This window comes from Entelurus aequoreus, linkage group LG16 (genome assembly GCF_033978785.1).
Source record: "Entelurus aequoreus isolate RoL-2023_Sb linkage group LG16, RoL_Eaeq_v1.1, whole genome shotgun sequence".
NCBI classification, from domain to species: domain Eukaryota; kingdom Metazoa; phylum Chordata; class Actinopteri; order Syngnathiformes; family Syngnathidae; genus Entelurus; species Entelurus aequoreus.
In genome coordinates, this window is record NC_084746.1 from 11,216,838 (window position 1) to 11,242,661 (window position 25,824).

General features: G+C 41.3%; 1 protein-coding gene and 1 long non-coding RNA gene across 5 annotated transcripts in view; one reads left to right on the forward strand and one right to left on the reverse strand.

Annotated features, from left to right (window-relative positions):
* Positions 1-25,824, reverse strand: part of LOC133630592 (uncharacterized) — a 65,066-nt gene that overhangs the window by 22,583 nt on the left and 16,659 nt on the right. The window contains exons 5-6 of one of the 4 annotated variants that reach the window (XR_009821298.1): positions 11,533-11,799; positions 2,207-2,465 (exon numbers count right to left, since the gene is read on the reverse strand). The exons of 2 other annotated variants lie outside the window; for them this stretch is intronic. This is a non-coding gene — a long non-coding RNA (uncharacterized LOC133630592). Of the gene's footprint in view, positions 1-2,206; positions 2,466-11,532; positions 11,800-25,824 lie in introns of those variants that run through there. One more of the 4 variants, XR_009821299.1, reaches the window with a different exon arrangement.
* The window catches only part of rorcb (RAR-related orphan receptor C b), a 51,507-nt gene continuing 26,011 nt past the window's right edge, over positions 329-25,824 (forward strand). Inside the window, exon 1 of the mRNA XM_062022175.1 lies at positions 329-631. Coding sequence (XP_061878159.1) covers positions 625-631 — 7 coding nt within the window. The 5' untranslated portion in view covers positions 329-624. The remainder of the gene's footprint in view (positions 632-25,824) is intronic.

The following is a 25,824-nucleotide window of genomic DNA, read 5'->3' on the forward strand; positions in this document are numbered from 1 at the left end:
GCGTTTTAGTTCGATTGCGATCGGATTAAGGTGTTTCTTATTTAGAACCCAACTATTTGACAAGTCGGACTAATTAAAACACGTACTGAATGAAAGCGAGTTTGATATTTTCTCCTCCACAGGCTCGTGTTTGACGCCTCGTCGTGGAAGTCACGTGACATGGCACTGGGAGAAAAAACAACAAAAAAAACACGCCACGAAAAAGGACGCCTGACGATTCCAAACCGAAAGCACCACTTTGACTCCACTTCGCGTCCGCCGACATTGCGTGCGCGCTCCCGCACGCCGCGTTCCTTCCACTCACTCACTCCCACGGCGCGCGCGCCCCCGCCGCCGCCGCTGCTGCTGGAGGAGCTCGTGGCGCTGAGATCATGTGAGAGTCCACGCCGGGAGAAAGTAGGTTAGCAGGATAGACCGCCGTGGGGACTATTCTCGCCATAAACGCCATGACGTCCTTCGCGCGATAGAGGAGACTTTATTTCCCTCACTTGTCGCGCTTCTTCTTCTTCTTTTTTTCCCCTCCTGTCGTTAATATTTGCACAGCCACTTTTGTGTTCCACGCTGCGTGTTCCCTGTCAGCCAAATGTAAGCCGAGCTTCGACTGACTCACAAGAAGACGTCAAAATGAGAGGTAAGTGCATTCCCTTCGATTAAAGCGGCGTTTTGTTTTTTTGTTGAAACCGCGTTTAAACGTGTGTGTGTGCAAAGTGCGCCTCTTTTGCGTCCCAGTGCGCATTAATGACGGGATTATGACCGCATCACTTGAAGTTTCCTTGCAACAACTATGAATTATATATTCATGTTTACAAAATGATGATATTTAGTATTAACAGTACTTTAAAACATCACATTTTTGCGGCTAAATTAAAAAAAATGTATATATATATGTAATAATGTATGTATATGTGTGACATGTGTCTAATGTCACACCTGTGAAATATGTACATTGAGGTGTGGGATCCATGTTGGGAGTTATGCAATAGAAAGGGGGCGGGGCTTGGCGGGATGTTGTTTTTAACCACAAACTACTAACTATATATTCATGTATACAACATTATGATATTTAGTATTAACAGTACTTTAAAACATCACATTTTTGCGGCTAAATTTAAAAAAAAAATGTAATAATGTATCCTTATTCATGCATTATATGTCATATGTCTAATGTCACACCTGTGAAATATGTACATTGAGGTATGGGATCCATGTTGGGAGTTATGCAATAGAAAGGGGGCGGGGCCTGGCGGGATGTTGTTGTTAACCACAAACTATTAACTATATAGTCATGTACACAACATTATGATATTTAGTATTAACAGTACTTTAAAACATCACATTTTTGCGGCTAAATTAAAAAAAATGTAATAATGTATCCTTATTCATGCATTATATGTCATATAATAATGATAAATGGGTTATACTTGTATAGCGCTTTTCTACCTTCAAGGTACTCAAAGCGCTTTGACAGTATTTCCACATTTACCCATTCACACACACATTCACACACTGATGGCGGGAGCTGCCATGCAAGGCGCTAACCAGCAGCCATCAGAGGCAAAGGGTGTCTTGCCCGAGGACACAACGGATGTGACTAGGAAGGTACAAGGCGGGAATTGAACCCCAGTAACCAGCAACACTCCAATTGCTGGCACAGCCACTCTACCAACTTCGCCAGTCTAATGTCACACCTGTGAAATATGTACATTGAGGTATGGGATCCATGTTGGGAGTTATGCAATAAGAAGGGGGCGGGGCCTGGCGGGATGTTGTTGTTAACCACAAACTATTAACTATATATTCATGTATACAACATTATTATATTTAGTATTAACAGTACTTTAAAATATTACATTTTTGCATCTAAATTAAAATATGCATATATATGTATGTAATAATAATATGTCACATGTCTAATGTCACACCTGTGAAATATGCACATTGAGGTATGGGATCCATGTTGGGAGTTATGCAATAGAAAGGGGGCGGGGCCTGGCGGGTGGTCGTTGTCAACCACAAACTGGAATTACGTCATCGAAAATGTCACGTCGGTCTATTTGCTGCTAAACACGTTGCATTATTTCACACAAATAGTCAAATTGTTATTAAACTGAAAATATATGTATGCATTTATTTTTTTTAATGTATTATTTGGTGGTTGTTGTGATGGCTGCGTGACTGTACGGGGGGGGGGGGAGAGGGACCCGGCTGTTCCACTGACCTAGTTATGTCATCCGGCGTTATACAGTAGGAGCAGCGGAGGGAGGGGATGCGGCCGAAGGAAGCGCCATGTGAGGTAACAGTTCCTTCGACGTGTCAGTGCTGGCACCCGCACTCCAGGGGCTTGAACTTCACCTGCAGCTGCAGGGACGACTTTTAACGGGCTTCCACTTGACCGCCAGGGCCAATACAGGAATGTTGCCCCTTTATTCACAATCCTTATGAGAGACTGTCTTTTCTTTAGGATTCTAAAGATGAAAAAAATGCTTGTAAGATGTGGCTAATGAGAGGCCTCGTTTTGTATACACGCTGCAAGTATATATAATGTAGTTACAGACACCTTCATAACAATATGTAATATGTACAATATACACACTGCAAGTATATATATCATGTAGTAACTGACACCTTCATAACAATATGTAATATGTACAATATACACACTGCAAGTATATATAATTAGTGACAGACACCTTCATAACAATATGTAATATGTACAATATACACACTGCAAGTATATATATAATGTAGTAACAGACACCTTCATAACAATATGTAATATGTACAATATACACTGCAAGTATATATATAATGTAGTAACAGACACCTTCATAACAATATGTAATATGTACAATATACACACTGCAAGTATATATATAATGTAGTAACAGACACCTTCATAACAATATGTAATATGTACAATATACACACTGCAAGTATATATATAATGTAGTAACAGACACCTTTATAACAATATGTAATATGTACAATATACACACTGCAAGTATATATATAATGTAGTAACAGACACCTTCATAACAATATGTAATATGTACAATATACACACTGCAAGTATATATATAATGTAGTAACAGACACCTTCATAACAATATGTAATATGTACAATATACACGCTGCAAGTATATATAATGTAGTAACAGACACCTTCATAACAATATGTCATATGTACAATATACACGCTGCAAGTATATATAATGTAGTAACAGACACGTTCATAACAATATGTAATATGTACAATATACACACTGCAAGTATATATATAATGTAGTAACAGACACCTTCATAACAATATGTGATATGTACAATATACACACTGTAAGTATATAAATAATGTAGTAACAGACACCGTCATAACAATATGTAAAATGTACAATATACACACTGCAAGTATACTGTATATAATGTAGTAAAAGACATGTTCATAACAATATGTAATATTTACAATATACACACTGCAAGTATATAAATAATGTAGTAACAGACACCTTCATAACAATATGTAATATGTACAATATACACACTGCAAGTATATATATATAATGTAGTAACAGACGCTTTCATAACATTATGTACAGTATACACACTGCAAGTATATATATATAATGTAGTAACAGACACTTTCATAACATTATGTACAATATACACACTGCAAGTATATATATAATGTAGTAACAGACACCTTCATAACAATATGTAATTTGTACAATATACACACTGCAAGTATATATATAATGTAGTAACAGACACCTTCATAACAATATGTAATATGTACAATATACACGCTGCAAGTATATATAATGTAGTAGCAGACACCTTCATAACAATATGTCATATGTACAATATACACGCTGCAAGTATATATAATGTAGTAACAGACACGTTCATAACAATATGTAATATGTACAATATACACACTGCAAGTATATATATAATGTAGTAACAGACACCTTCATAACAATATGTGATATGTACAATATACACACTGTAAGTATATAAATAATGTAGTAACAGACACTTTCATAACAATATGTAAAATGTACAATATACACACTGCAAGTATACTGTATATAATGTAGTAAAAGACATGTTCATAACAATATGTAATATGTACAATATACACACTGCAAGTATATAAATAATGTAGTAACAGACACCTTCATAACAATATGTAATATGTACAATATACACACTGCAAGTATATATATATAATGTAGTAACAGACGCTTTCATAACATTATGTACAGTATACACACTGCAAGTATATATATATAATGTAGTAACAGACACTTTCATAACATTATGTACAATATACACACTGCAAGTATATATATAATGTAGTAACAGACACCTTCATAACAATATGTAATTTGTACAATATACACACTGCAAGTATATATATAATGTAGTAACAGACAGCTTCATAACAATATGTACAATATACACACTGCAAGTATATATATAATGTAGTAACAGACACCTTCATAACAATATGTAATATGTACAATATACACACTGCAAGTACAGTATATATATAATGTAGTAACAGACACCTTCATAACAATATGTAATATGTACAATATACACACTGCAAGTATATATATAATGTAGTAACAGACACCTTCATAACAATATGTAATATGTACAATATACACACTGCAAGTATATATATTATGTAGTAATAGACACCTTCATAACAATATGTACAATATTTATCGTATTTTGGTTATTTTAAGCATTACCGGAACTTGGGCGCATTGATTTCAGTGCCCATAGCTACTTCTCTCAACAAATGTGTGTTCCTCTGCCGGCAACAAACGCGTATGTTTACAAATAAATCATGGCAGACCCGGTAATAGACGACCAAGATGACTACTTTTTGACAAATGAGGAGTCACAACCTATTATTTTTTAAGCTGAATATACTGAGGGTGAAGTGCTGCTTATAGAAGCGAGCATGAAGAGAGTGTGAAAACGTTGGAGCAGACGGAGGCCGAGAGAGTGAGGTCGGCGTAGGGCTGGGCGATGTGGCCTTTTTTTAATATCTCGATATTTTTAGGCCACGTCACGATACACCATAAATATCTGGATATTTTGCCTTAGCCTTGAATGAACACTTGATGCATATAATCACAGCAGTATGATGATTCTATGTGTCTACATTAAAACATTCTTCTTCATACTGCATTAATATATGCTACTTTTAAACTTTCATGCAGAGAGGGAAATCACAACTAAAAGTGTATTTATTAAACAGTTATTAAGCAGTGGCACAAACATTCATGTCATTTCAAAACAGAAAGTGCAAGATTGTCAGAGACATTTTAAAACAAGCTATTAGTGCACTTTTGTGCATGATGTCACTAAGATGACATATCAAAACAACACTAAATAAAGTGCACTTTTTGTACAGAACGCCACTACAATAGTTTAAAACAAATAAGGTGCACTTTTGTGCATGATGTCACACAAGATATTTCAATAAGTGTCAAATAAAAATGAGCTGCATAATAGGAAATCAAATAGTGTATGTCTTTCGCTATGTGGTAGGTTCTTGCGGACGTTATCTCCTTCTGTTGTTGACTATTTGTTTCCATACGGTGTTGATGTGGAAATGGTTGCTTGGGCATTTCGTTGGTGTGGCACCGAACAGAGATGTTGACATGCAGAGTTTCAAGCACTCTTCATTCTCTAGCGGGTGACTTTTCAAATGATGCTACAAATTAGCAGTAATGCTACTTTTTGTAGCAACGCTTTTGCCGCATACGTGACATATTACGGTAGTCTGTTCGACATCTTCCCACTTGAAGCCCAACCACCGCCAGACGATGGACCCCCTGCTGTTTTTCTTGGGAATTCATTATTTCTTCATTTGTTACCAAATTCGCACCTTCTCTTGTATTACCGCTAGCACCGCAACTAACGTTACCCATGCCGCTACCTGTCTGCTCCGCGAGGGCGTATGACGTTGCACGCTTGACAGTATGTGACGTATGTAAGAAGGTGCGCTTGTTTTACGTCTCTGTGAGAAGCAGAGACAAGAAAGAGGGAGAAGAGCCTGTAGTGTAATGCCCGCAGCTAAAAGCAACTGCGTGAGAACGTATACTCCAATATAACCATATAGTCATTTTCTATATCACACAGACACAAACCCACGATATATCGAGTATATTCCATATATCGCCCAGCTCTAATTATAATGCAAAAAACTAATTAAGAATACATGTTCTTGTCTCGCATTAGGATTGTGAACAATAGGCAAAATACAATTTTTAAAAAAAAGTTCCCCTTTAAAGGCCTACTGAAACCCACTACTACCGACCACGCAGTCTGATACTTTATATATCAATGATGAAACGGCCGGGTTAGCATACTAAAGTGCAATTTTAAATTTTGCGCGAAAGATCCTGCTGAAAACGTCTCGGTATGATGACGCCTGCGCGTGACGTCACGGATTGTAGCGGACATTTTGGGACAGCATTGTGGCCAGCTATTAAGTCGTCTGTTTTCATCGCAAAATTCCACAGTATTCTGGACATCTGTGTTGGTGAATCTTTTGCAATTTGTTCAATGAACAATGGAGACAGCAAAGAAGAAAGCTGTAGGTGGGAAACGGTGCATTTCGGCCGGCTGCAGCAACACAAACACGTAGCCGGTGTTTCATTGTTTACATTCCCGAAATATGACAGTCAAGCTTTACCATTGGCTTGTGGAGAACTGGGACAACAGAGACTCTTACCAGGAGGACTTTGTGTTGGATACACATTGGCCTGTGGAGAACTGGGACAACAGAGACTCTTATCAGGAGGACTTTGAGTTGGATACGCAGACGCGGTACCGTGAGTACGCAGCTGCGGCTTCCAAACATTCGATCGCTTGCCCGTACGTGCGTGCCGCTATGTGCATGTCACGTACGTAACTTTGGGGAAATATATGTGCTGTATGAACTTTGGGGAGGTGAACGGTACTTTGGGCTGTGGGATTGAGTGTGTTGTGCGGGTGTTTGATTTGTATTGGCGGGTTATATGGACGGGAGGGGGGAGGTGTTTGTTATGCAGGATTAATTTGTGGCATATTAAATATAAGCCTGGTTGTGTTGTGGCTAATAGAGTATATATAGGTCTTGTGTTTATTTACTGTTGTAGTCATTCCCAGCTGAATATCAGGTCCCACCCGCCTCTCAAAGCATCTTCCCTATCTGAATCGCTTCCACTGCCCTCTAGTCCTTCACTCTCACTTTCCTCATCCACGAATCTTTCATCCTCGCTCAAATTAATGGGGAAATCATCGCTTTCTCGGTCCGAATCGCTCTCGCTGCTGGTGGCCATGATTGTAAACAATGTGCAGATGTGAGGAGCTCCACAACCTGTGACGTCACGCTACTTCCGGTACAGGCAAGGCATTTTTTATCACCGACCAAAAGTTGCGAACTTTATCGTCGATTTTCTCTACTAAATCCTTTCAGGAAAAATATGGCAATATCGCGAAATGATCAAGTATGACACATAGAATGGACCTGTTATCCCCGTTTAAATAAGAAAATCTAATTTCAGTAGGCCTTTAATGGCAATATGGAGAATTGGGATCCCTTTAGTATAGTTGAATTCAATAACATATTTTGTTGCCACGAGCAATGACAATGGTCGCGTTCAGGTCTGCTAAAAAATGAGACTTTGTGCAGGACGGCAAGAGCCAGGTTGTGTTGGTCAGTCTGCAGCTCTGCAGGCAAGCAGTGACAGGAGGGCACTTGGAAGAAGCAGAAGGGACATTCCCCTTTTTAGGCAGGATATCCACATGTAAACAAACTGAAAGCCCTTTCTTAGCACGCTGAAAATGAAGCTTAGCCACGGAAAAAGATTGTCAAGTCTTAGATTGCTACAGTAGAGTGCTATCGCTTTTGGCATGCTGACGCAAGATGACCGGCCTTGTCGGGATCATTCAGTGCAGGCTGTATTTATTGCACACAGAAAGGGCACGGAGACACGCGAGAGATACCGCTCGATTCTAATCTCCCTCTTTCTCTGCTGTTTTTAAACACAGCTCCTTGATGTATGCACTGCACATGTCCACGTTGCAGCTTAGTTTCAGTTAAATCACTATTTTAATCTGCTATTTGTCTAAATTGCCTTGTTTGACTATGGGGGAATATTACAATAAATTGCTATTTAATTCATATTATTTCCAAAAGGAGGATCTTCCCCTGAAGGTTCTGCGCTCCAATTTGATGCCATTGTCTTTCCAAAGCTTATGTAATGTGCAGTACTCTTCTTTAGACAGCAAATCAACAAAACAGCCACTCTAATTTGCCTTATTTGTTCCAGAACACAATTAACCATCAATCAAGTCAGGGTTTCCCTTAAACTACCAAGACCTGCTCAGTGGCCTAGTGGTTAGAGTGTCCGCCCTGAGAGCTGCCCAAATGAATGCCCATGTCTGCATTCATTTACAAACCCCATTTCCATATGAGTTGGGAAATTGTGTTAGATGTAAATATAAACGGAATACAATGATTTGCAAATCCTTTTCAACCCATATTCAGTTGAATATGCTACAAAGACAACATATTTGATGTTCAAACTGATGAAAAAAAAATGTCATTAACTTTAGAATTTGATGGCAGCAACACGTGACAAAGAAGTTGGGAAATGTGGCAATAAATACTGATAAAGTTGAGGAATGCTCATCAAACACTTATTTGGAACATCCCACAGGTGAACAGGCAAATTGGGAACAGGTGTGTGCCATGATTGGGTATAAGAACAGCTTCCCAAAAAATGCTCAGTCTTTCACAAGAAAGGATGGGGCGAGGGTCACCACGTTGTCAACAAATGCGTGAGCAAATTGTTGAACAGTTTAAGAAAAAACTTTCTCAACCAGCTATTGCAAGGAATTTAGGGATTTCACCATCTACGCTCCGTAATATCATCAAAGGGTTCAGAGAATCTGGAGAAATCACTGCACGTAAGCAGCTAAGCCCGTGACTTTCCATCCCTCAGGCTGTACTGCATCAACAAGCGACATCAGTGTGTAAAGGATATCACCACATGGGCTCAGGAACACTTCAGAAACCCACTGTCAGTAACTACAGTTGGTCGCTACATCTGTAAGTGCAAGTTAAAACTCTCCTATGCAAGGCGAAAACCGTTTATCAACAACACCCAGAAACGCGCCTGGGTAGAACAAGGCAACGACACTCGAGACGATTTTTCATCCACAAAGGGATCAGTCAAAGTGTTGCTGTAGGCGCAGGGCGACGGTGCCAGTAAAAGCACTTATCCAAACTGGTTGTGCGAGTATCGACACGGCGTGCGTGTGTTGGCGTGCGTGCGAGGAGGAGAAACATGCAGCCGGCCAAAAGAAGTTTTTTATTCTGTGCTGACACACTGACACACTGACTGGCCCAGGGCCCTTGTTGTGCAATTATTGGCCCTCTGTTCCACATTAGATTGCATGAAGAGAATGTAGGGGATGAATCAAATCTATTATTTTCTCTGCTCGACCCTTTTGAACCCCCCCAATGATATCTAAATGACTAACGGGCATACTTTGTATAGTTTAAAGTACATTTGACAAAACGTGGCTTTTCTATACAAGAAAACAAACAAACATGTGCTTAGTTTCACCTCATTTGTTTCATTACCGCTTAGATTTTGTGACCAAGTCCATGTGTTTTTGGATCGGAAATGCCGAGTGCTAAATGTGCTTTCATGCATCGTGTTTGCGAATACCAATATTCTGGTACCGGTACCAAAATGTATTTCGCTACTTTTCAGTGATAAATAAAGTGGACCACAAAAAATGTCATTATTGGCTTTATTTGAACCAAAAATCTTAGTGTACATGAAACATATGTTTATTATTGTCATTTAGTCCTTAAATAAAATAGTGAACATACTAGACAACTTGTCTTTTAGTAGTAAGTAAACAAACAAAGACTCCTAATTAGTCTGCAGTAACATATTGTGTCATTTATCTACCTATTATTTTGTACACATTATGAGGGACAAACTGTAAAAATTGATTCTTAATCTACTTGTTCATTTACTGTTAATATCTGCTTATTTTCTGTTTTAACATGTTCTATCTACACTTCTGTTAAAATGTAATAATCACTTATTCTTCTCTTCTTTGATACTTGACATTAGTTTTGGATGATACCACACATTTAGGTATCAATGCGATACCAAGTAGTTACAGGATGATACATTGGTCATATTCAAAGTGCTCATGTATCCAGGAACGTATTTCCTGAGTTAATAAATATAATATAATTTTTTTTTTTAAAGGAAAAAAGATTTTGTGATGCTTATCATAGTAGTATCGACTAGATACGCTCCTGTACTTGGTATCATTACAGTGGATGTCAGGTGTAGATCCACCCATGGCGTTTGTTTACATTGTGACGCCGGTGAGCTATTGTATCCTCCTACGGTGTGTAGTGAAGCATGTTTAGCTATTCCTCGTCCTCCAGTGTTATTGATACTTGTAAGAAACATACTTTATTTGTCGCCATGGAGGCCAGGATTCGTGATTTAGAAGTAGCTAAAACACTGCGGATGGATGTTAGCTGCTAACTAGCTAGCCATGTCTTAAAGCACCTCTTCCTGAGGGTGTTTCAGTGTTATAACTTCACCATTATCTTTACTTTTTACACCAAAATGCGTCCGTTCTCCCTTTTCTGTCTACACACTGTGTCTGCTTGTAAGTACTCTGTGTGTGTGCACTGCCGAACATGCTCGTCTGCTCGTAAAACCAGCAATGTCACAAGGGGCGGGGACCGGTACTTTTTAGAGGCGTTATAGTACCGAATATGATTCATTAGTATCGCGGTACTATACTAGTACTGGTATATCGTACAACCCTAATCGGTTGGAATGCGATAGATCTCTTACTAACGCTCTGACTCAGATAAACTGTAATATTTAGGGTCGCTTTTGTTAGTCTTCCAGAAATGGAAGTCAACATTCTGTAGGGCAGGGCTGTTTCACTGAAGCTGCAGTTCAGTTCAAAACTTGGGAGTCAAACATTTTTGCAAAGTGCTCCTGTTTTGGAGGAACTTGGACCACTGTAACATCAGCAGAACTTTCATTGACATTTTAACTTTGCTAGCAAAGTCCAAAACATTTTTTTTCTTGGTGGCTAGCAATGCAGCTAATGGTAGCAATCAGTTGTACCTCTAAATCACATTAAAAATGCATTCAAAAACTGTCAACAATACTTCATTTACGTTGTGTAACCTGTATAATAACAAACTGTAGCAACATTGTTATTGTAAGAGGAACTATTTTTAAGCTAACTACGGCAAGAGATAAGCTAACACAAAACGCGTTTGAGTGTGTAATACACAACACTGTGATAGAACACCAATCTGTACTGAGTGACAAACATTAACAATCATATTACAGTATCTGTAAAGTATTATTTCATGTTTTGTTTGTACACAGCTAGCCAGACAGTATGTACTGTAGTGTACGGTGATGTGCTTCATGTATCATGATCAATATTAAAGTGACTCACTCGAACAGTTGTCTGTTTGGTCCAGCTGGCCGGGGACGTTTCCAGTTGATTTTGGGTAAACAATCCATTAATTCGGCATAGCTTGGCTCAAAAGTTCCAGATTTGCAGCGTGACCATGTCGCTTCCGTCTGCTCCAACATTTCAGCCTCTTCTTCGTGCTGCCGTCTATAAGCAGCAGTTCATCTCCAGTATATTCAGCTTCAAAAAGATAAGGTTGTGAATCCTCGTTTGTCCAAAAGTAGTCGTCTTCGTTGTCTGTTACCAAGTCTGCCATGATTAGAAAACACACTCGCGTTTGATTCCGGGAGTAGGAACACATTTGTTGCAGGAAGTTGGAAGTGCGCTGCTAGGGAAACGGAAATATATGCGCAGAAGAATTAGTTCCAGCTATGCATAAAATGACCAAAATACGGTAAATATTGTACATATTACATATTGTTATGAAGGTGTCTGTTACTACATTATATATATACTTGCAGTGTGTATATTGTACATATTACATATTGTTATGAAGGTGTCTGTTACTACATTATATATATACTTGTAGTGTGTATATTGTACATATTACATATTGTTATGAAGGTGTCTGTTACTACATTATATATATACTTGCAGTGGGTATATTGTACATATTACATATTGTTATGATGGTGTCTGTTACTACATTATATATATACTTGCAGTGTGTATATTGTACTTATTACATATTGTTATGATGTTGTCTGTTACTACATTATATATATACTTGCAGTGTGTATACTGTACATATTACATATTGTTATGATGGTGTCTGTTACTACATTATATATATACTTGCAGTGTGTAAATAAAACATTGATGGAGGGTTTGAAGGCTACAACAGTGTATGACCATCTTCCAAGCGTTTTTTTTTTTTTTTAAATGACGTGTGTGTTCTTGTCTCTCATAATGATTGTGAACGAGAGGCAAAGTTCTAAAAAAAAAAAAAAGTTCAAGTCCTCTTTTTTTGCAGTTACACATTTTTTCCATAATGCGATTTATGTAACTAAGCTTGTTTACTTCAGATGCAGTCAGTAATCTTGTTTAGTTGTACTGTTAGTGTTCCTCCAGGTTCCATTTTGGGTTATGTTCTCCATTCAGTTCAGTCATGGAGACATGTATGTGCAGTTGTAACATGCATGGAGACATGTATGTGCAGTTGTAACATGCATGGAGACATGTAAGTGCAGTTGTAACATGCATGGAGACATGTGTGTGCAGTTGTAACATGCATGGAGACATGTAAGTGCAGTTGTAACATGCATGGAGACATGTGTGTGCAGTTGTAACATGCATGGAGACATGTATGTGCTGTTGTAACATGCATGGAGACATGTATGTGCAGTTGTTACATGCATGGAGACATGTATGTGCAGTTGTAACATGCATGGAGACATGTATGTGCAGTTGTAACATGCATGGAGACATGTACAGTGGGGCAAAAAAGTATTTAGTCAGCCACCCATTGATTGTCAATGGGTGGCTGACTAAATACTTTTTTGCCCCACTGTATGTGCAGTTGTAACATGCATGGAGACATGTATGTGCAGTTGTAACATGCATGGAGACATGTAAGTGCAGTTGTAACATGCATGGAGACATGTAAGTGCAGTTGTAACATGCATGGAGACATGTATGTGCAGTTGTAACATGGACTACAGGTGGCGGGCTATCGGTTGTATTCGTGGCACTTAACACTGGACAAGAATAGACGTGGCTGCACTGAAGCTGAATGTCAAAGATTGGGGAGAGGGCTGGCATTCTTTTCCTACTGCGTATGTTACAGTACAGTAGAGTACAGTACAGTAGAGTAGAATGGTCATACTAAAAGTCATGTCTGTAATAAACATCGTGTGTTGTTTTCTCAGGACATTCAATCATCACAACTGGACTGTTTGGTTTGTCTTAGAAGATGTTTCACCTCTCATCTGAGTAGACTTAGTCACATTTAGTCTTCGACTGGTCACATCTAGTCTCAGACTTAGATCGTTACATCTAGTCTTAGACTTAGATTGGTCTTCTTCATCGTATGGGCAGCTGTTTTCCGGCACCCGGACCTGAGGCCGAGGGTCTATGCCTTTTACCACCCCAGGCCCGGGGGGCCCTCCCGTTCATATGTCAGGACACACAGAAGTGAGCCAGGTCACCGAGCAGTCATCCAGGTCCGCCAGGCCACGCAAACCATTAGGAGCACGATAAATCGGGCAACGCAGGATCACGTGGTCGGCAGTCTGCTCCTCCGCGCCACACTCACACGTCGCGTTAGGTGCTAAGCCCCACTGGAACATGTTTGAGCGAAAGCGACCGACACCAGTTCGGAGGCGGTTAAGCCTCACCCAGGCCACTCGTGGTAGTGAGAGGCCTGGTATTGAGCCGGTGTCAGGTATGAAGTCACGGAGTCTGGAGGAGATGGTATGCTCCAGGTCCGTGCTCCATTTGTGATTCGCCCAGTGAGCCGCCCTGATGTTGTTGTCACTGCATTGCTGCAGGAGCTTCAGGGCGGCTGGTACCAGTGGGTCTCTGGAGGGGAGGCGGGGCGTTGGCTCTGAGGAGAGTGTGAGCCTTTCATGGAGCAGGTGGTTCTCATCCATGTTTGCCCGGCCCGCCAGAGTTGCTACAGCACCTTGGCGACGAAGCTCAGCGGGTTGGATGCCTGCTAAGATGGGCAGTAGCTCCACAGGGGTGGGGCGCAGGCATCCAGTGATAACACGCAAGGCTTCGTTGATCGGGACATCAAGTTGTTTAGAGTGAGCACTGCGCGCCCAGACAGGTGCGCAGTACTCAGCAGTTGAGTAGACCAGGGCAAGTGCTGCTGTTCGCAGAGTTCTTGCCCCGGCACCCCAACCGGACCCGACCAACCGTCTCAGCAGTGAGACGCGGGTGTTGAGTTTCTTGCGTGTTGCCAAGAGGTGTTTACGGAAAGTGAGCGACCTGTCCAGGGTGACCCCAAGGTATTTAGGGTCAGGACGAGGGTCTTCAGGTGTAGGACGAGGCCGGCATAGGGTAAGGGAAGCCCCATCCGGCTTCCGCACCTCGAACCTGATCTCACGATCCGCTTCCCAATTGTATAGGTGGAAAGCTTGTGTCACCGTCTTGGATTCGCTGAGCTTCAATCTCCAGTTATGGAGGTAAGCCACTAAAGTCTCCATGTCCTGGCTTAGAGTTCCCTCCAAGGCCTGCCAGTCCCTGTCGGAGTGCAGCAGCGCGAGATCGTCTGCGTATGCGAACCTCCGTGAGACTGTGGCAGGCAGGTCGTATGTATAGATGTTATACAGGAGGGGAGCCAGGACAGATCCCTGGGGGACGCCATTTTTCAGGCGCCGCAACCTGCTTTTGTCTCCGTTACTGGTGGTGAGAGTAAAGCTGCGGTTCCAGACAAGCTCCATGATCATTTTGACCATGTGCCTGTCTGGAAGCAGGCGGAGAAGTTTGCAGGTGAGGCCGCGGTGCCAGACTGTGTCATAGGCAGCAGTCAGGTCTATGAAGACGGCACCGGCCTTCTTTTTCGCCTCAAAGCAGTCCTCGATGTCCTGGGTAAGGAGGGCGACCTGATCCACCGTGGACTTCCCACGTCGAAAACCCGCCTGCTCCCGGGGGAGGTGGGGGTCTATGATGGGCTCGACACGGGCGTGAATCAGGCGCTCGAGGACTTTAAAGGGGACGCAGAGCAACGAGATTGGTCTGTAGCTCGTTACGTCATCCTTTGGCTTGTTCGGCTTGGGGATAGCGACAACAGTGGCCCTTCTCCAAATCCTGGGGATCCGGAGTTGGCGCAGGCAAGAAGACAGGAAAACTCTCAGCCAGGACTTCATTGCAGGGGCAGCGTGGAGCACGAGTTCTGGGCAGATGTTGTCAGGCCCAGCAGACTTGCCTGGTTTGGTATACTGGAGGGCAGCTGTGAACTCCTCCGGTGAAAACTCACCGGAGATGTTACACTCGCTAGATGTTGTTGTCCTCCAGAGGTCTGCAGTTTCCTGGCGCACCGCCCGGGAAAAATCTCGATTTATCCCGGTATATGCCCCGTTTTTCACAACCTGTGCTGCAATAGCATTTGCGGTAACGGGGCATGTTCGGGGTGCGCGCTCAGACCTACCAGTCAAGTTGTTCAAAGTGCTCCACGCGATACGGCTAGTGTGCGAGAAGTCGATGGAGTGGACTGCCTCTTTCCAGCGCTGGTGCCTCTTCCTTCCAAGAGTGGAAAGAAGGGCAGTGGCTGAATTGTTAGCCTCCGGGCCATAGGGAGCCCGGAGGAAGGCGCTGTAGAGGGTCTCGCACTCGCCATCCCAGCATGGTTTGTAGTTCTTACGCCGGCCGCGTGGGATGGCTTTTTTGGCCGCAGATGTTAGTGCCCTACAGAAGTCCTGGTATGCCTCGTCCACGTTGGGTGTGTCTGGTGGTGGGAGACACCGTGTGGACTTGTTGGTATGGAGGCGATAGAGTTTCCAATTGGCCTTCCGGAAGTTCCATCGCTTCATCGGTCCGCTCGGAACTGTTGTCACGAGGTCGGGCACCGATATCAGCGACGGTCGGTGTTGCGACCTGGGGAACATTCCTAGAACACGTCTGTCGGGGAGCTGGGTGTCCACACCGACACTCACGAAAGCCAGGTCAGGGTTCGTGTCAGCGTTATGCCGAGCGGAGTGAAAGCTGGCTGGGCCCTTCGGGTTGTAGAGAAGGTTGAGCGAGTTGCGCTCTGCCCAGTCAGAAAGAGTTTCCCCGCTCGGTGAGGTGGTACTGTATCCCCACCGTGTATGCCGGCAGTTGAAATCACCAGCATATACACACGGTGGTTCAAGCACTGGCAGTGACACTGGCGTGAGTTGTGAGGGTGGTGGTTTGTAGACGTTGACAATTTTGATGTCGCCAACGTCCACTCGCAGCCACTCGATCTCGGAGTTGTCTGGTGATCGATCGGCGAGGGTCCAGCTCAGATCGTTGTGGACAAACGTGGCAAGGCCATGCTTCTTGCTCAGGATTGACCCAGCTAGCGTGAAGTTGGTGATCGCTAGCTTGTCCGCTGTTGGGCGGTGGGTTTCCTGAAGGAGGATGACCATGGCTTGGGTGGTGTGGGCCATGTGCTCGATGACGGATGTTTTGGCATCTGTGAGCCCTTCAACGTTCAGTTGCAGTATTCTTGGTTGGAGACCGGCAGCAGTGTTGCTACCAGATCTCCGCCCAGACTGCCCCTGGACGCCAGAACGGGAGGGTACCCGAGTTGAAAGTTTTTTGTTTCGCCGCGCTGCCATGGAGTAGAGCAGCGCGGTTACTTGCAGGGATCACGGCGTGAACGTAAACTTTCTCGATCCCCCTTAGATTGGTCACATCTAGTCTTGGACTTGGATTGTTACATCTAGTCTTAGACTTACATTGTTACATCTAGTCTTAGACTTAGATTGGTCACATCTAGTCTTAGACTTAGATGTCACATGGAGTCTAGTGGCTGGTGCCAATACCTTAGTAGGCTTCATCAGTTCATGCTCATAGACGTAGATTGGTCAGAGCTACTCTTAGACTTAGATTGGTCACATCTAGTCTTAGAATTAGATTGGTCATATCTAGTCTTAGACTTAGATTGGTCAGATCTACTCTTAGACTTAGATTGGCCACATACAGTCTTAGACTTAGATTGGTCAGATCTACTCTTAAATTTAGATTGGTCAGATCTACTCATAGACTTCGATTGGTCAGATCTACTCTTAGACTTAGGTTGATCAGATATAGTCATAGACTTAGATTGGTCAGATCTACTCTTACACTTAGATTGGTCTGATCTAGTCTTAGACTTAGATTGGTCAGATCTAGTCTAGCGGCTGGTGTCAATACCCGAGTACACTTAGATTGGTCAGATCTGGTGTAGTGGCTGGTGCCAACACCTCAGTAGGCTTCATCAGTTCATGCTCATAGACTTAAATTGGTCAGATCTAGTCTTAGACTTAGATTGGTCACATCTAGTCTTAGATTTAGATTGGCCAGATTGTCTTAGACTTAGATTGGTCACATCTAGTCTTAGACTTAGATTTTCCAGATCTAGTCTTAGACTGGTCAGATCTTGTCTAGCGGCTGGCACCAATACCTCAGTAGGCTTAATCAGTTCATGCTCATAGCCTTAGATTGGTCAGATCTACTCTTAGACTTAGATTGGTCAGATATAGTCTTAAACTTAGATTGGTCATATCTACTCTTAGACTTAGATTGGTCAGATATAGTCTTAAACTTAGATTGGTCAGATCTACTTTTAAATTTAGATTGGTCAGATCTACTCATAGACTTAGAATGGTCAGATCTACTCTTAGACTTAGGTTGGTCAGATCTAGTCTTAGACTTAGATTGGTCACATCTAGTCTTAGACTTGGATTGTTACATCAAGTCTTAGACTTAGATGTCACATGAAGTCTAGCGGCTGGTGCCAATACCTTAGTAGGCTTCATCAGTTCATGCTCATAGATTTAGATTGGTCAGAGCTACTCTTAAACTTAGATTGGTCACATCTAGTCTTAGAATTAGATTGGTCACATCTAGTCTTAGACTTAGATTGGTCAGATCTACTCTTAGACTTAGATTGGCCAGATACAGTCTTAGACTTAGATTGGTCAGATATACTCATAGACTTAGATTGGTCAAATCTACTCATAGACTTAGATTGGTCAGATCTACTCTTAGACTGGTCTTGACCAGATATAGTCATAGACTTAGATTGGTCAGATCTACTCTTACACTTAGATTGGTCTGATCTAGTCTTAGACTTAGATTGGTCAGATCTAGTCTAGCGGCTGGTGTCAATACCTGAGTAGACTTAGATTGGTCAGATCTGGTGTAGTGGCTGGTGCCAAAACCTCAGTAGGCTTCATCAGTTCATGCTCATAGACTTAGATTGGTCAGATCTAGTCTTAGACTTAGATTGGTCACATCTAGTCTTAGACTTAGATTTGCCAGATATAGTCTTAGACTTAGATTGGTCAGATCTAGTCTTAGACTGGTCAGATCTTGTCTAGCGGCTGGCACCAATACCTCAGTAGGCTTCATCAGTTCATGCTCATAGCCTTAGATTGGTCAGATCTAGTCTTAAACTTAGATTGGTCAGATCTACTTTTAAATTTAGATTGGTCAGATCTAGTCTTAGAGTTAGATTGGTCAGATCTACACATAGACTTACATTGGTCAGATCTACTCTTAGACTTAAGTTGGCCAGATATAGTCTTAGACTTAGATTGGTCAGATATAGTCTTAAACTTAGATTGGTCAGATCTAGTCTTAGACTTAGATTGGTCAGACCTGGTCTAGTGGCTGGTGCCAACACCTCAGTAGGCTTCATCAGTTCATGCTCATAGACTTAAATTGGTCAGATCTAGTCTTAGAGTTAGATTGGTCAGATATAGTCTTAAACTTAGATTGGTCAGATCTACTTTTAAATTTAGATTGGTCAGATCTAGTCTTAGACTTAGATTGGTCAGATCTACTCATAGACTTGGAATGGTCAGATCTACTCTTAGACTTAGGTTGGCCATATAGTCTTAGACTTAGATTGATAACATCTACTCTTAAACTTAGATTGGTCAGATCTAGTCTTAGACTTAGATTGGTCAGACCTGGTCTAGTGGCTGGTGCCAACACCTCAGTAGGCTTCATCGGTTCATTATCATACACTTAAATTGGTCAGATATAGTCTTAGACTTAGATTGGTCAGATCTGGTTTAGGCTTCATCAGTTCATGCTCATAGACTTAGATTGGGCAGATCTATTCGGCATACTGAATCTACTGAAGTCTACTCGGATGAGATGCGAAACGTCTTCTAAGACAAACCCAACGATCCAGTTGTGATGATTGAATGCCTTGAGATTACAATGCCCTGAGATTACAATGCCCTGAGATTACAATGCCCTGAGACTACAATGACCTGAGACTACAATGACCTGGATGAATGAGAACATTTATAGCCATGATATGGGGTTTATTACTCAGAAAATATTATTTATCTTTCTAGGACGTTGAACTGGTAAGGGCAGTTTTTCTCGTAGTGTCGCTACCACCTCGACGTTACTGTTATGCAACACCATTTTTCTGATGCGAGCTCCGGGGGCCTTAAGGGAATGTTTTCCAAACGGAACGCGAGCGTTTTGTCAAACTCCACCTTAAAACTGCTCTGCGGAGCGCCATGATCGCGGCCCCCCCTCCCCTTGCGGTGGGAAAAGTGTGTCAGTGGGACAGAACGTCCACATGGGCCACAGCGCCCGAGCGATGGCTGACTCAGCCAATGCCAGACCAGCTGCCCTCACCGCCCAGCCAGTGGGGATGTGAGAACCCGGGGAAGGGCGGGCCGTCGGTGTTGCTAGAGCGAGGCGGCGGAGCGAGGGTTGTGAGGAATGCTCACAGACGAGAGTTATATAATCGTGAGATGAAGGCGGGGGAGAGGGTGAAGGGTTTTTTTTTTCCATTGCATGCCTGCAGCTGCCTCAGTCAGTTGAAGTATTTTCGTCAACAGCTTTAGAACCGAGGAGGCAATAGAGCTGTGGTTTGTTACTCTTGCAAGAGCATAATAATCTCTCCCCAGATAAGCCAATTCCCGCACGTTGGAACATTAAGAGATTGTAAAAACATGGCCCTATCTCATGATGATATGGCTGTTTTTCATCTACCCAGAGAGAAGGCCTCTTTGTTCATGTCAATGTGCAACAGTCATGTGATCCCCTATCTGTTTGTGCACTCTGTTCCCTCCTGTGGGCCACATGCAGGGTGCACACAAACACTTCAAGGCAAGTTGTATTCTCCATGCAAATGAGTTTGTGCCGTGCACACTGCGGGACATGGACTTTCCTTCAACTGCAAGGTTAAACTTCCTGTTTCTAAGCACTTATTTAGTATGTCCGTATCCAACGTCAGTCATTTTTTAAACAAACTGCTGTATTTTTCGGACAATAAGGCGCACCTGAAATCCCTTGACAGAAATGAACATTAGGATTGGAAAAGCAGGTTTTAACAACTAAAACAACATGTGGAAGTCTAGGAGTAGATCAAGAAATACCAAAGCCAAACTGTACAGGATAGGGTTGTCCCAATACCAATATTTTGGTACCGGTACCAAAATGTATTTCGATACTTTTCTAAATAAAAGGGGACCACAAAAAAATGTCATTATTGGCTTTATTTGAACAAAAAATCTTGGGGTACATTAAACATATGTTTTCTATTGCAAGTTTTTCCTTAAATAAAATAGTGAACATACTAGACAACTTGTCTTTTAGTAGTAAGTAAACAAACAAAGACTCCTAATTAGTCTGCAGTAACATATTGTGTCATTTATACACCTATTATTTTGTACACATTATGAGGGACAAACTGTAAAAATTGATTATTAATCTACTTGTTCATTTACTGGTAATATCAGCTTACTTTCTCTTTTAACATGTTCTATCTACACTTCTGTTAAAATATAATAATCACTTATTCTTCTCTTCTTTGATACTTTGCATTAGTTTTGGATGATACCACAAATTTGGGTATCGGCGTGGCGCAGTTGGGAGAGTGGCTGTGCTAGCAACCTGAGGGTTCCTGGTTCAATCCCCACCTTTTACCATCCTAGTCACGCCCGTTGTGTCCTTGAGCAAGACACTTCACCCTTGCTCCTGATGGGTCGTGGTTAGCGCCTTGCATGGCAGCTCCCACCATCAGTGTGTGAATGTGTGTGTGAATGGGTGAATGTGGAAATAGTGTCAAAGCACTTTGAGTTCCTTAAAAAAGGTAGAAAAGCGCTATACAAGTATAACCCATTTACCATTTATCGATCCGATACCAAGTAGTTACAGGATATTCAAAGTCTTGGGACATATTTTCTGAGTTTATAAACATAATATAAAATTATAAAAAACTAAAGAAAATGTGATGCCAAAAAATATCGATGTAATCATAGTAGTATCGACAAGATACGCTCCTGCACTTGGTAACATTACAGTGGATGTTAGGTGTAGATCCACCAATGGCGTTTGTTTACATTTTGACGCCGGTGAGCTACGGTGTGTAGTGAAGCATGTTTAGCTATTCCTTGTCCTGCAGTGATAATGGTACTGTAAGAAACATACTTTATTTGTCGCCATGGAGGCCAGGATTAGTGATTTAGAAGTAGCTAAAACACTGCGGATGGATGTTAGCCGCTAGCTAGCTAGCCATGTCTTAAAGCACCTCTTCCTGAGGGTGTTTCAGTTTTATAACTTCACCTTTATCTTTACTTTTTACACCAAAATGCGTCCATTGTCCCTTTTCTGTCTACACACTGTGTCTGCGTGTAAGTACTCCGTGTGTGTGCGCTGCCGAACATGCTCGTAAACCAGCAATGAGTATTAGTATCGCGGTACTATACTAATACCGGTATACCGTACAACCTTAGTACAGGAGCAGCGTAGGATCCGTTTTGTCATACAGTGCAGAAACTTGGAAAACAACACAGAAAATGGAATCCAAGTTGAGAAGATCTGAGGGCAGATGCTTGCGAAAAATCCTGACATTCAGATGGCCACAAACTATATCAAACGGGGAGATCAGAAATCAAATGAAATACATAAATGATGAAATTACAAAAGTTGATGTCCAGAGGAGGAAATTTAAGGTGAGCCGTGCGTGGCTCGAAAAGTTCAAAACAAAGACACGAGTTGATGAAGGATCGACTGGCACTGCTAGTGTGTGCTAACGCTATATGTCACCATGTGAAGCCGCTGCTCGTTTACCACTCCAAAACTCCCAAAGTGTCCATAAAATGCCACAAATATTTGGTAAAATAATAATCCTTTTTTACATTTATTATAACAACCTGGTTGTTAACGTTTTGGAGAACACCAAAAGCAAAGAAACGTCTATGCGTGCGCGAGACTTGCTGTTGTTATGCTGTTTGGATAAAAAATATATAGTTGAGTCATTAACCCCTTGTGGTATTGGTTTGATATGGATACAATTTGTGTGCTTTATACTGTCTGCAAAGTGTGCATTTTCTAACAACTGTTTTTTTCTGGACTATAGAGCCATTGGTACATAAGCCACACCCACAAAATTTTAGAATACATTTTTGTTTTACACATATTAGCCGCACTAGACAATATGCCACAGATTATATTATATATATATATTATATATATATATACATACACACATCCTGAAAGGAGTTATTTACCCAAAAATATTTAGAAAATGTTTAGTTACATACCCTGTGATGAGGTGGTGACTTGTCCAGGGTGTACCCCGCCTTCCGCCCGATTGTAGCTGAGATAGGCTCCAGCGCCCCCCGCGACCCCGAAGGGAATAAGCGGTAGAAAATGGATGGATAGTTACATACCTCATTTGTCTCCAAACTGCGTGTAATACAACAGTAGAACGGCTGATCAAACAAAACATAAGTCATCGTCACGGACCCACTAACTGTGGAAGCTAGCTCAGCTAAACACTCCATAACTCCACGCCAACATTTTGGTGAGTTTATGAAACAAACAGTACAGAATGCCATTGTGAGTTAATAATACTAACACAGGCACAAACGTGAACGTGTTAGAGTATTAACTAGGGGTGTAACGGTACGTGTATTTGCATTGAACCGTTTCGGTACGGGGGTTCCGGTTTGGTTCGGAGGTGTACCGAACGAGTTTCCACATGGACATATTAAGTAGCGTAACGCACGTTGTGTAAACAATGCACACTGAGGCACAACACACGGCATGCTAGCAGCTAACGGGCTAGGATAGACTGACCATACGTCCTCTTTTCACCGGACATGTTAGGGCGGAGTTTCTTAAATTCCTCAAATGTCCGGCATTTTGAGTTAGGGTTGCGTGTATTTTCAATGTACGTTCAGGGTTAAGAAGGGGTTAAAAACAAAACAAATTGTGCGCACAGCAGCATTGGTGAGGGAGAGGAAGAGACAGAGAGCGAGAGAGAGTTATGATAAACGCGCATGCGTCGCCAGGCTGTGCTTTTTATCCATAGATTTATCACATTTTAATTTTTTATTATCTATAGCAGGGGTGTCAAAAGTGTGCCCCGGAGGCCATTTGCGGCCCACAGCTAATGTTTTAAAGGCCCACGGCACATTCTGAAAATACTATTCAAATAAACAAAAACATAACAAAAGTGAAATAAAAAAGCTTAAAGGTTAAATGTAATTTGGAAAAAGTTGCAATGTTGACTAATAAAACAAAGCTGTTTTTTTTTTCTTTCAAACTGTCATTGCTCAAAACATAATATTGAATCAAAATCAATGTTATTATGAATTATTGACCTATCCAAGGTTCCCATTACTTCACATCAAATATTCCACTAAGAAAAATATTTTTGCCGGAAGATTTTGCAAATTTGGTAAATAAATAACCCCAAAATGTATATTTTGTTCTTTTCTTACTGTACCGAAAATGAACCGAACCGTGACCTCTAAACCGAGGTACGTACCGAACCGAAATTTGTGTGTACCGTTACACCACTATTATTAACTAATGCTAACGACGCCAGCTTGACACGACGGGACGGTTGAGTAAGTATGAATAGTTTTAGTTATAATGTAAAACTTACAAATGTTGCTTGTAGTGATGAATGAAGAATCCATAGGAGTAGAAACGCTATAGACTACTAGAAGACGGAACGGCACTTGTACTTCCGGTTCAAAGCACTAAACAAAAAGAATACTGTGGACGTTCGCCCCCAGCACCTGCAGTAAGCGAACTCATCCAAACGATGGCGCCGTAGCTCAAACAAAAACACAACTTTTCAGTGTCTAACAAAAACTATTTGTTGAATTCTAAACAAAGAAAAACCCATAAAATAGCTACACCGTTTTATAAGCCGCAGGGTTCAAAGCGTAGGAAAAAAATTGCGTATTTTGTTTTCACAGGGTACATGTTAAAATGGGCCCTAACTTACTGTCAAGGAATAAACATTTTAGCTCTATAGAGACTACAGGAGTTGAGTTTTAAGACTTGTTGAAGCCTGGACGCTGTGTTTCCTGTCAGTTGGAGGTCAAAGGTGACCCTGTAAATGAGTTCAGAGCAGAGGTGGGACCAAGTCATTGCTTTGCAAGTCACAAGTAAGTCTCAAGTCTTTGCCCTCAAGTCTCGAGTCAAGTCCCGAGTCAAGACAGGCAAGTCCCGAGTCAAGTCCAAAGTCAAGACTGGAAAGTCTCAAGTCGAGTCCCAAGTCCTGCATTTTGAGTTTCGAGTCCTTTCAAGTCCTTTTAACCACAGACTAATATTTTTACACAGATTGTGTATGCTTTTAAAACGCTGTATTTATTTATTAAAACAAGTGCATTTGAAATTGCAAGAAAAAAAATAGTGCTGACATTGCAATTCATAATAGCACTATTAACAGTAATTTTAATAGTTTACACAATTTTAAACATTTAACTCATTCCTTTACAGAAACACATTTGCAAAAACAAACATTAACATACTATTGGTTGTATTTTATGAAAATAATATTACCACAGAGTTGAGAAGGAGCAAAGATCTTCAATATTTGTATGTGAAAATCACAAATAAATCTTCTGGGGGAGGATGACGCCCCTACAGGGGTTTGGTTTACAAACTTTCAGCCCCACCTAAAACAAAATTCACCAGCCGCCACTGATTATGATGCATTCTCATTTTAGGCAAAATATAAGACAATACTTTCTTAACAGTATAATTGTAACCAGGAATAAGTCTTCAAGTAACAATATTCAAATACTAACATTGTTGGGTAAAACAGCATTTGGTTTTATTCTGAATGTAGTGAAACAGATTGGTGGTTTTAGCTGATATAAAGACTTTCAGGTGTTTATATATGTTTAAGTATTTGGCAGACGCTTTTATCCAAAGCGACATACATAAAAAAATACATACATAACAATCACTGTAAACATGATCATTTAAGGGAAGAATGTAATACAAAATATCAATACAAAGTGTCAAGACAGAATAAACTCTCTGCTGCTGCAGCAACAGAGATACAGTCTATAGGTCCCTAAAATATATAGATATCTAATGTATTCATACATTGTTTATGTAGGATATACGCATGTATATATAACCTAATCATATTGTTTCTTCAATTTAAAAATAGCTTACCGTTTTTTCCCCCTTCTCTGGGATTATATTCCCAGTTTTGATCTCGGACGTCTGGTCACTTATAGCGTATAAGAATATTATATTACTGTTAAGCAAACTATGAATAATAAAACATGTGTCCGTTATCATAGCTACACGTATGACAAAAAAACGCGTGAAAATCAGTGGTATTCAGTGAGGTAAAATGAATTAAATGCGCTG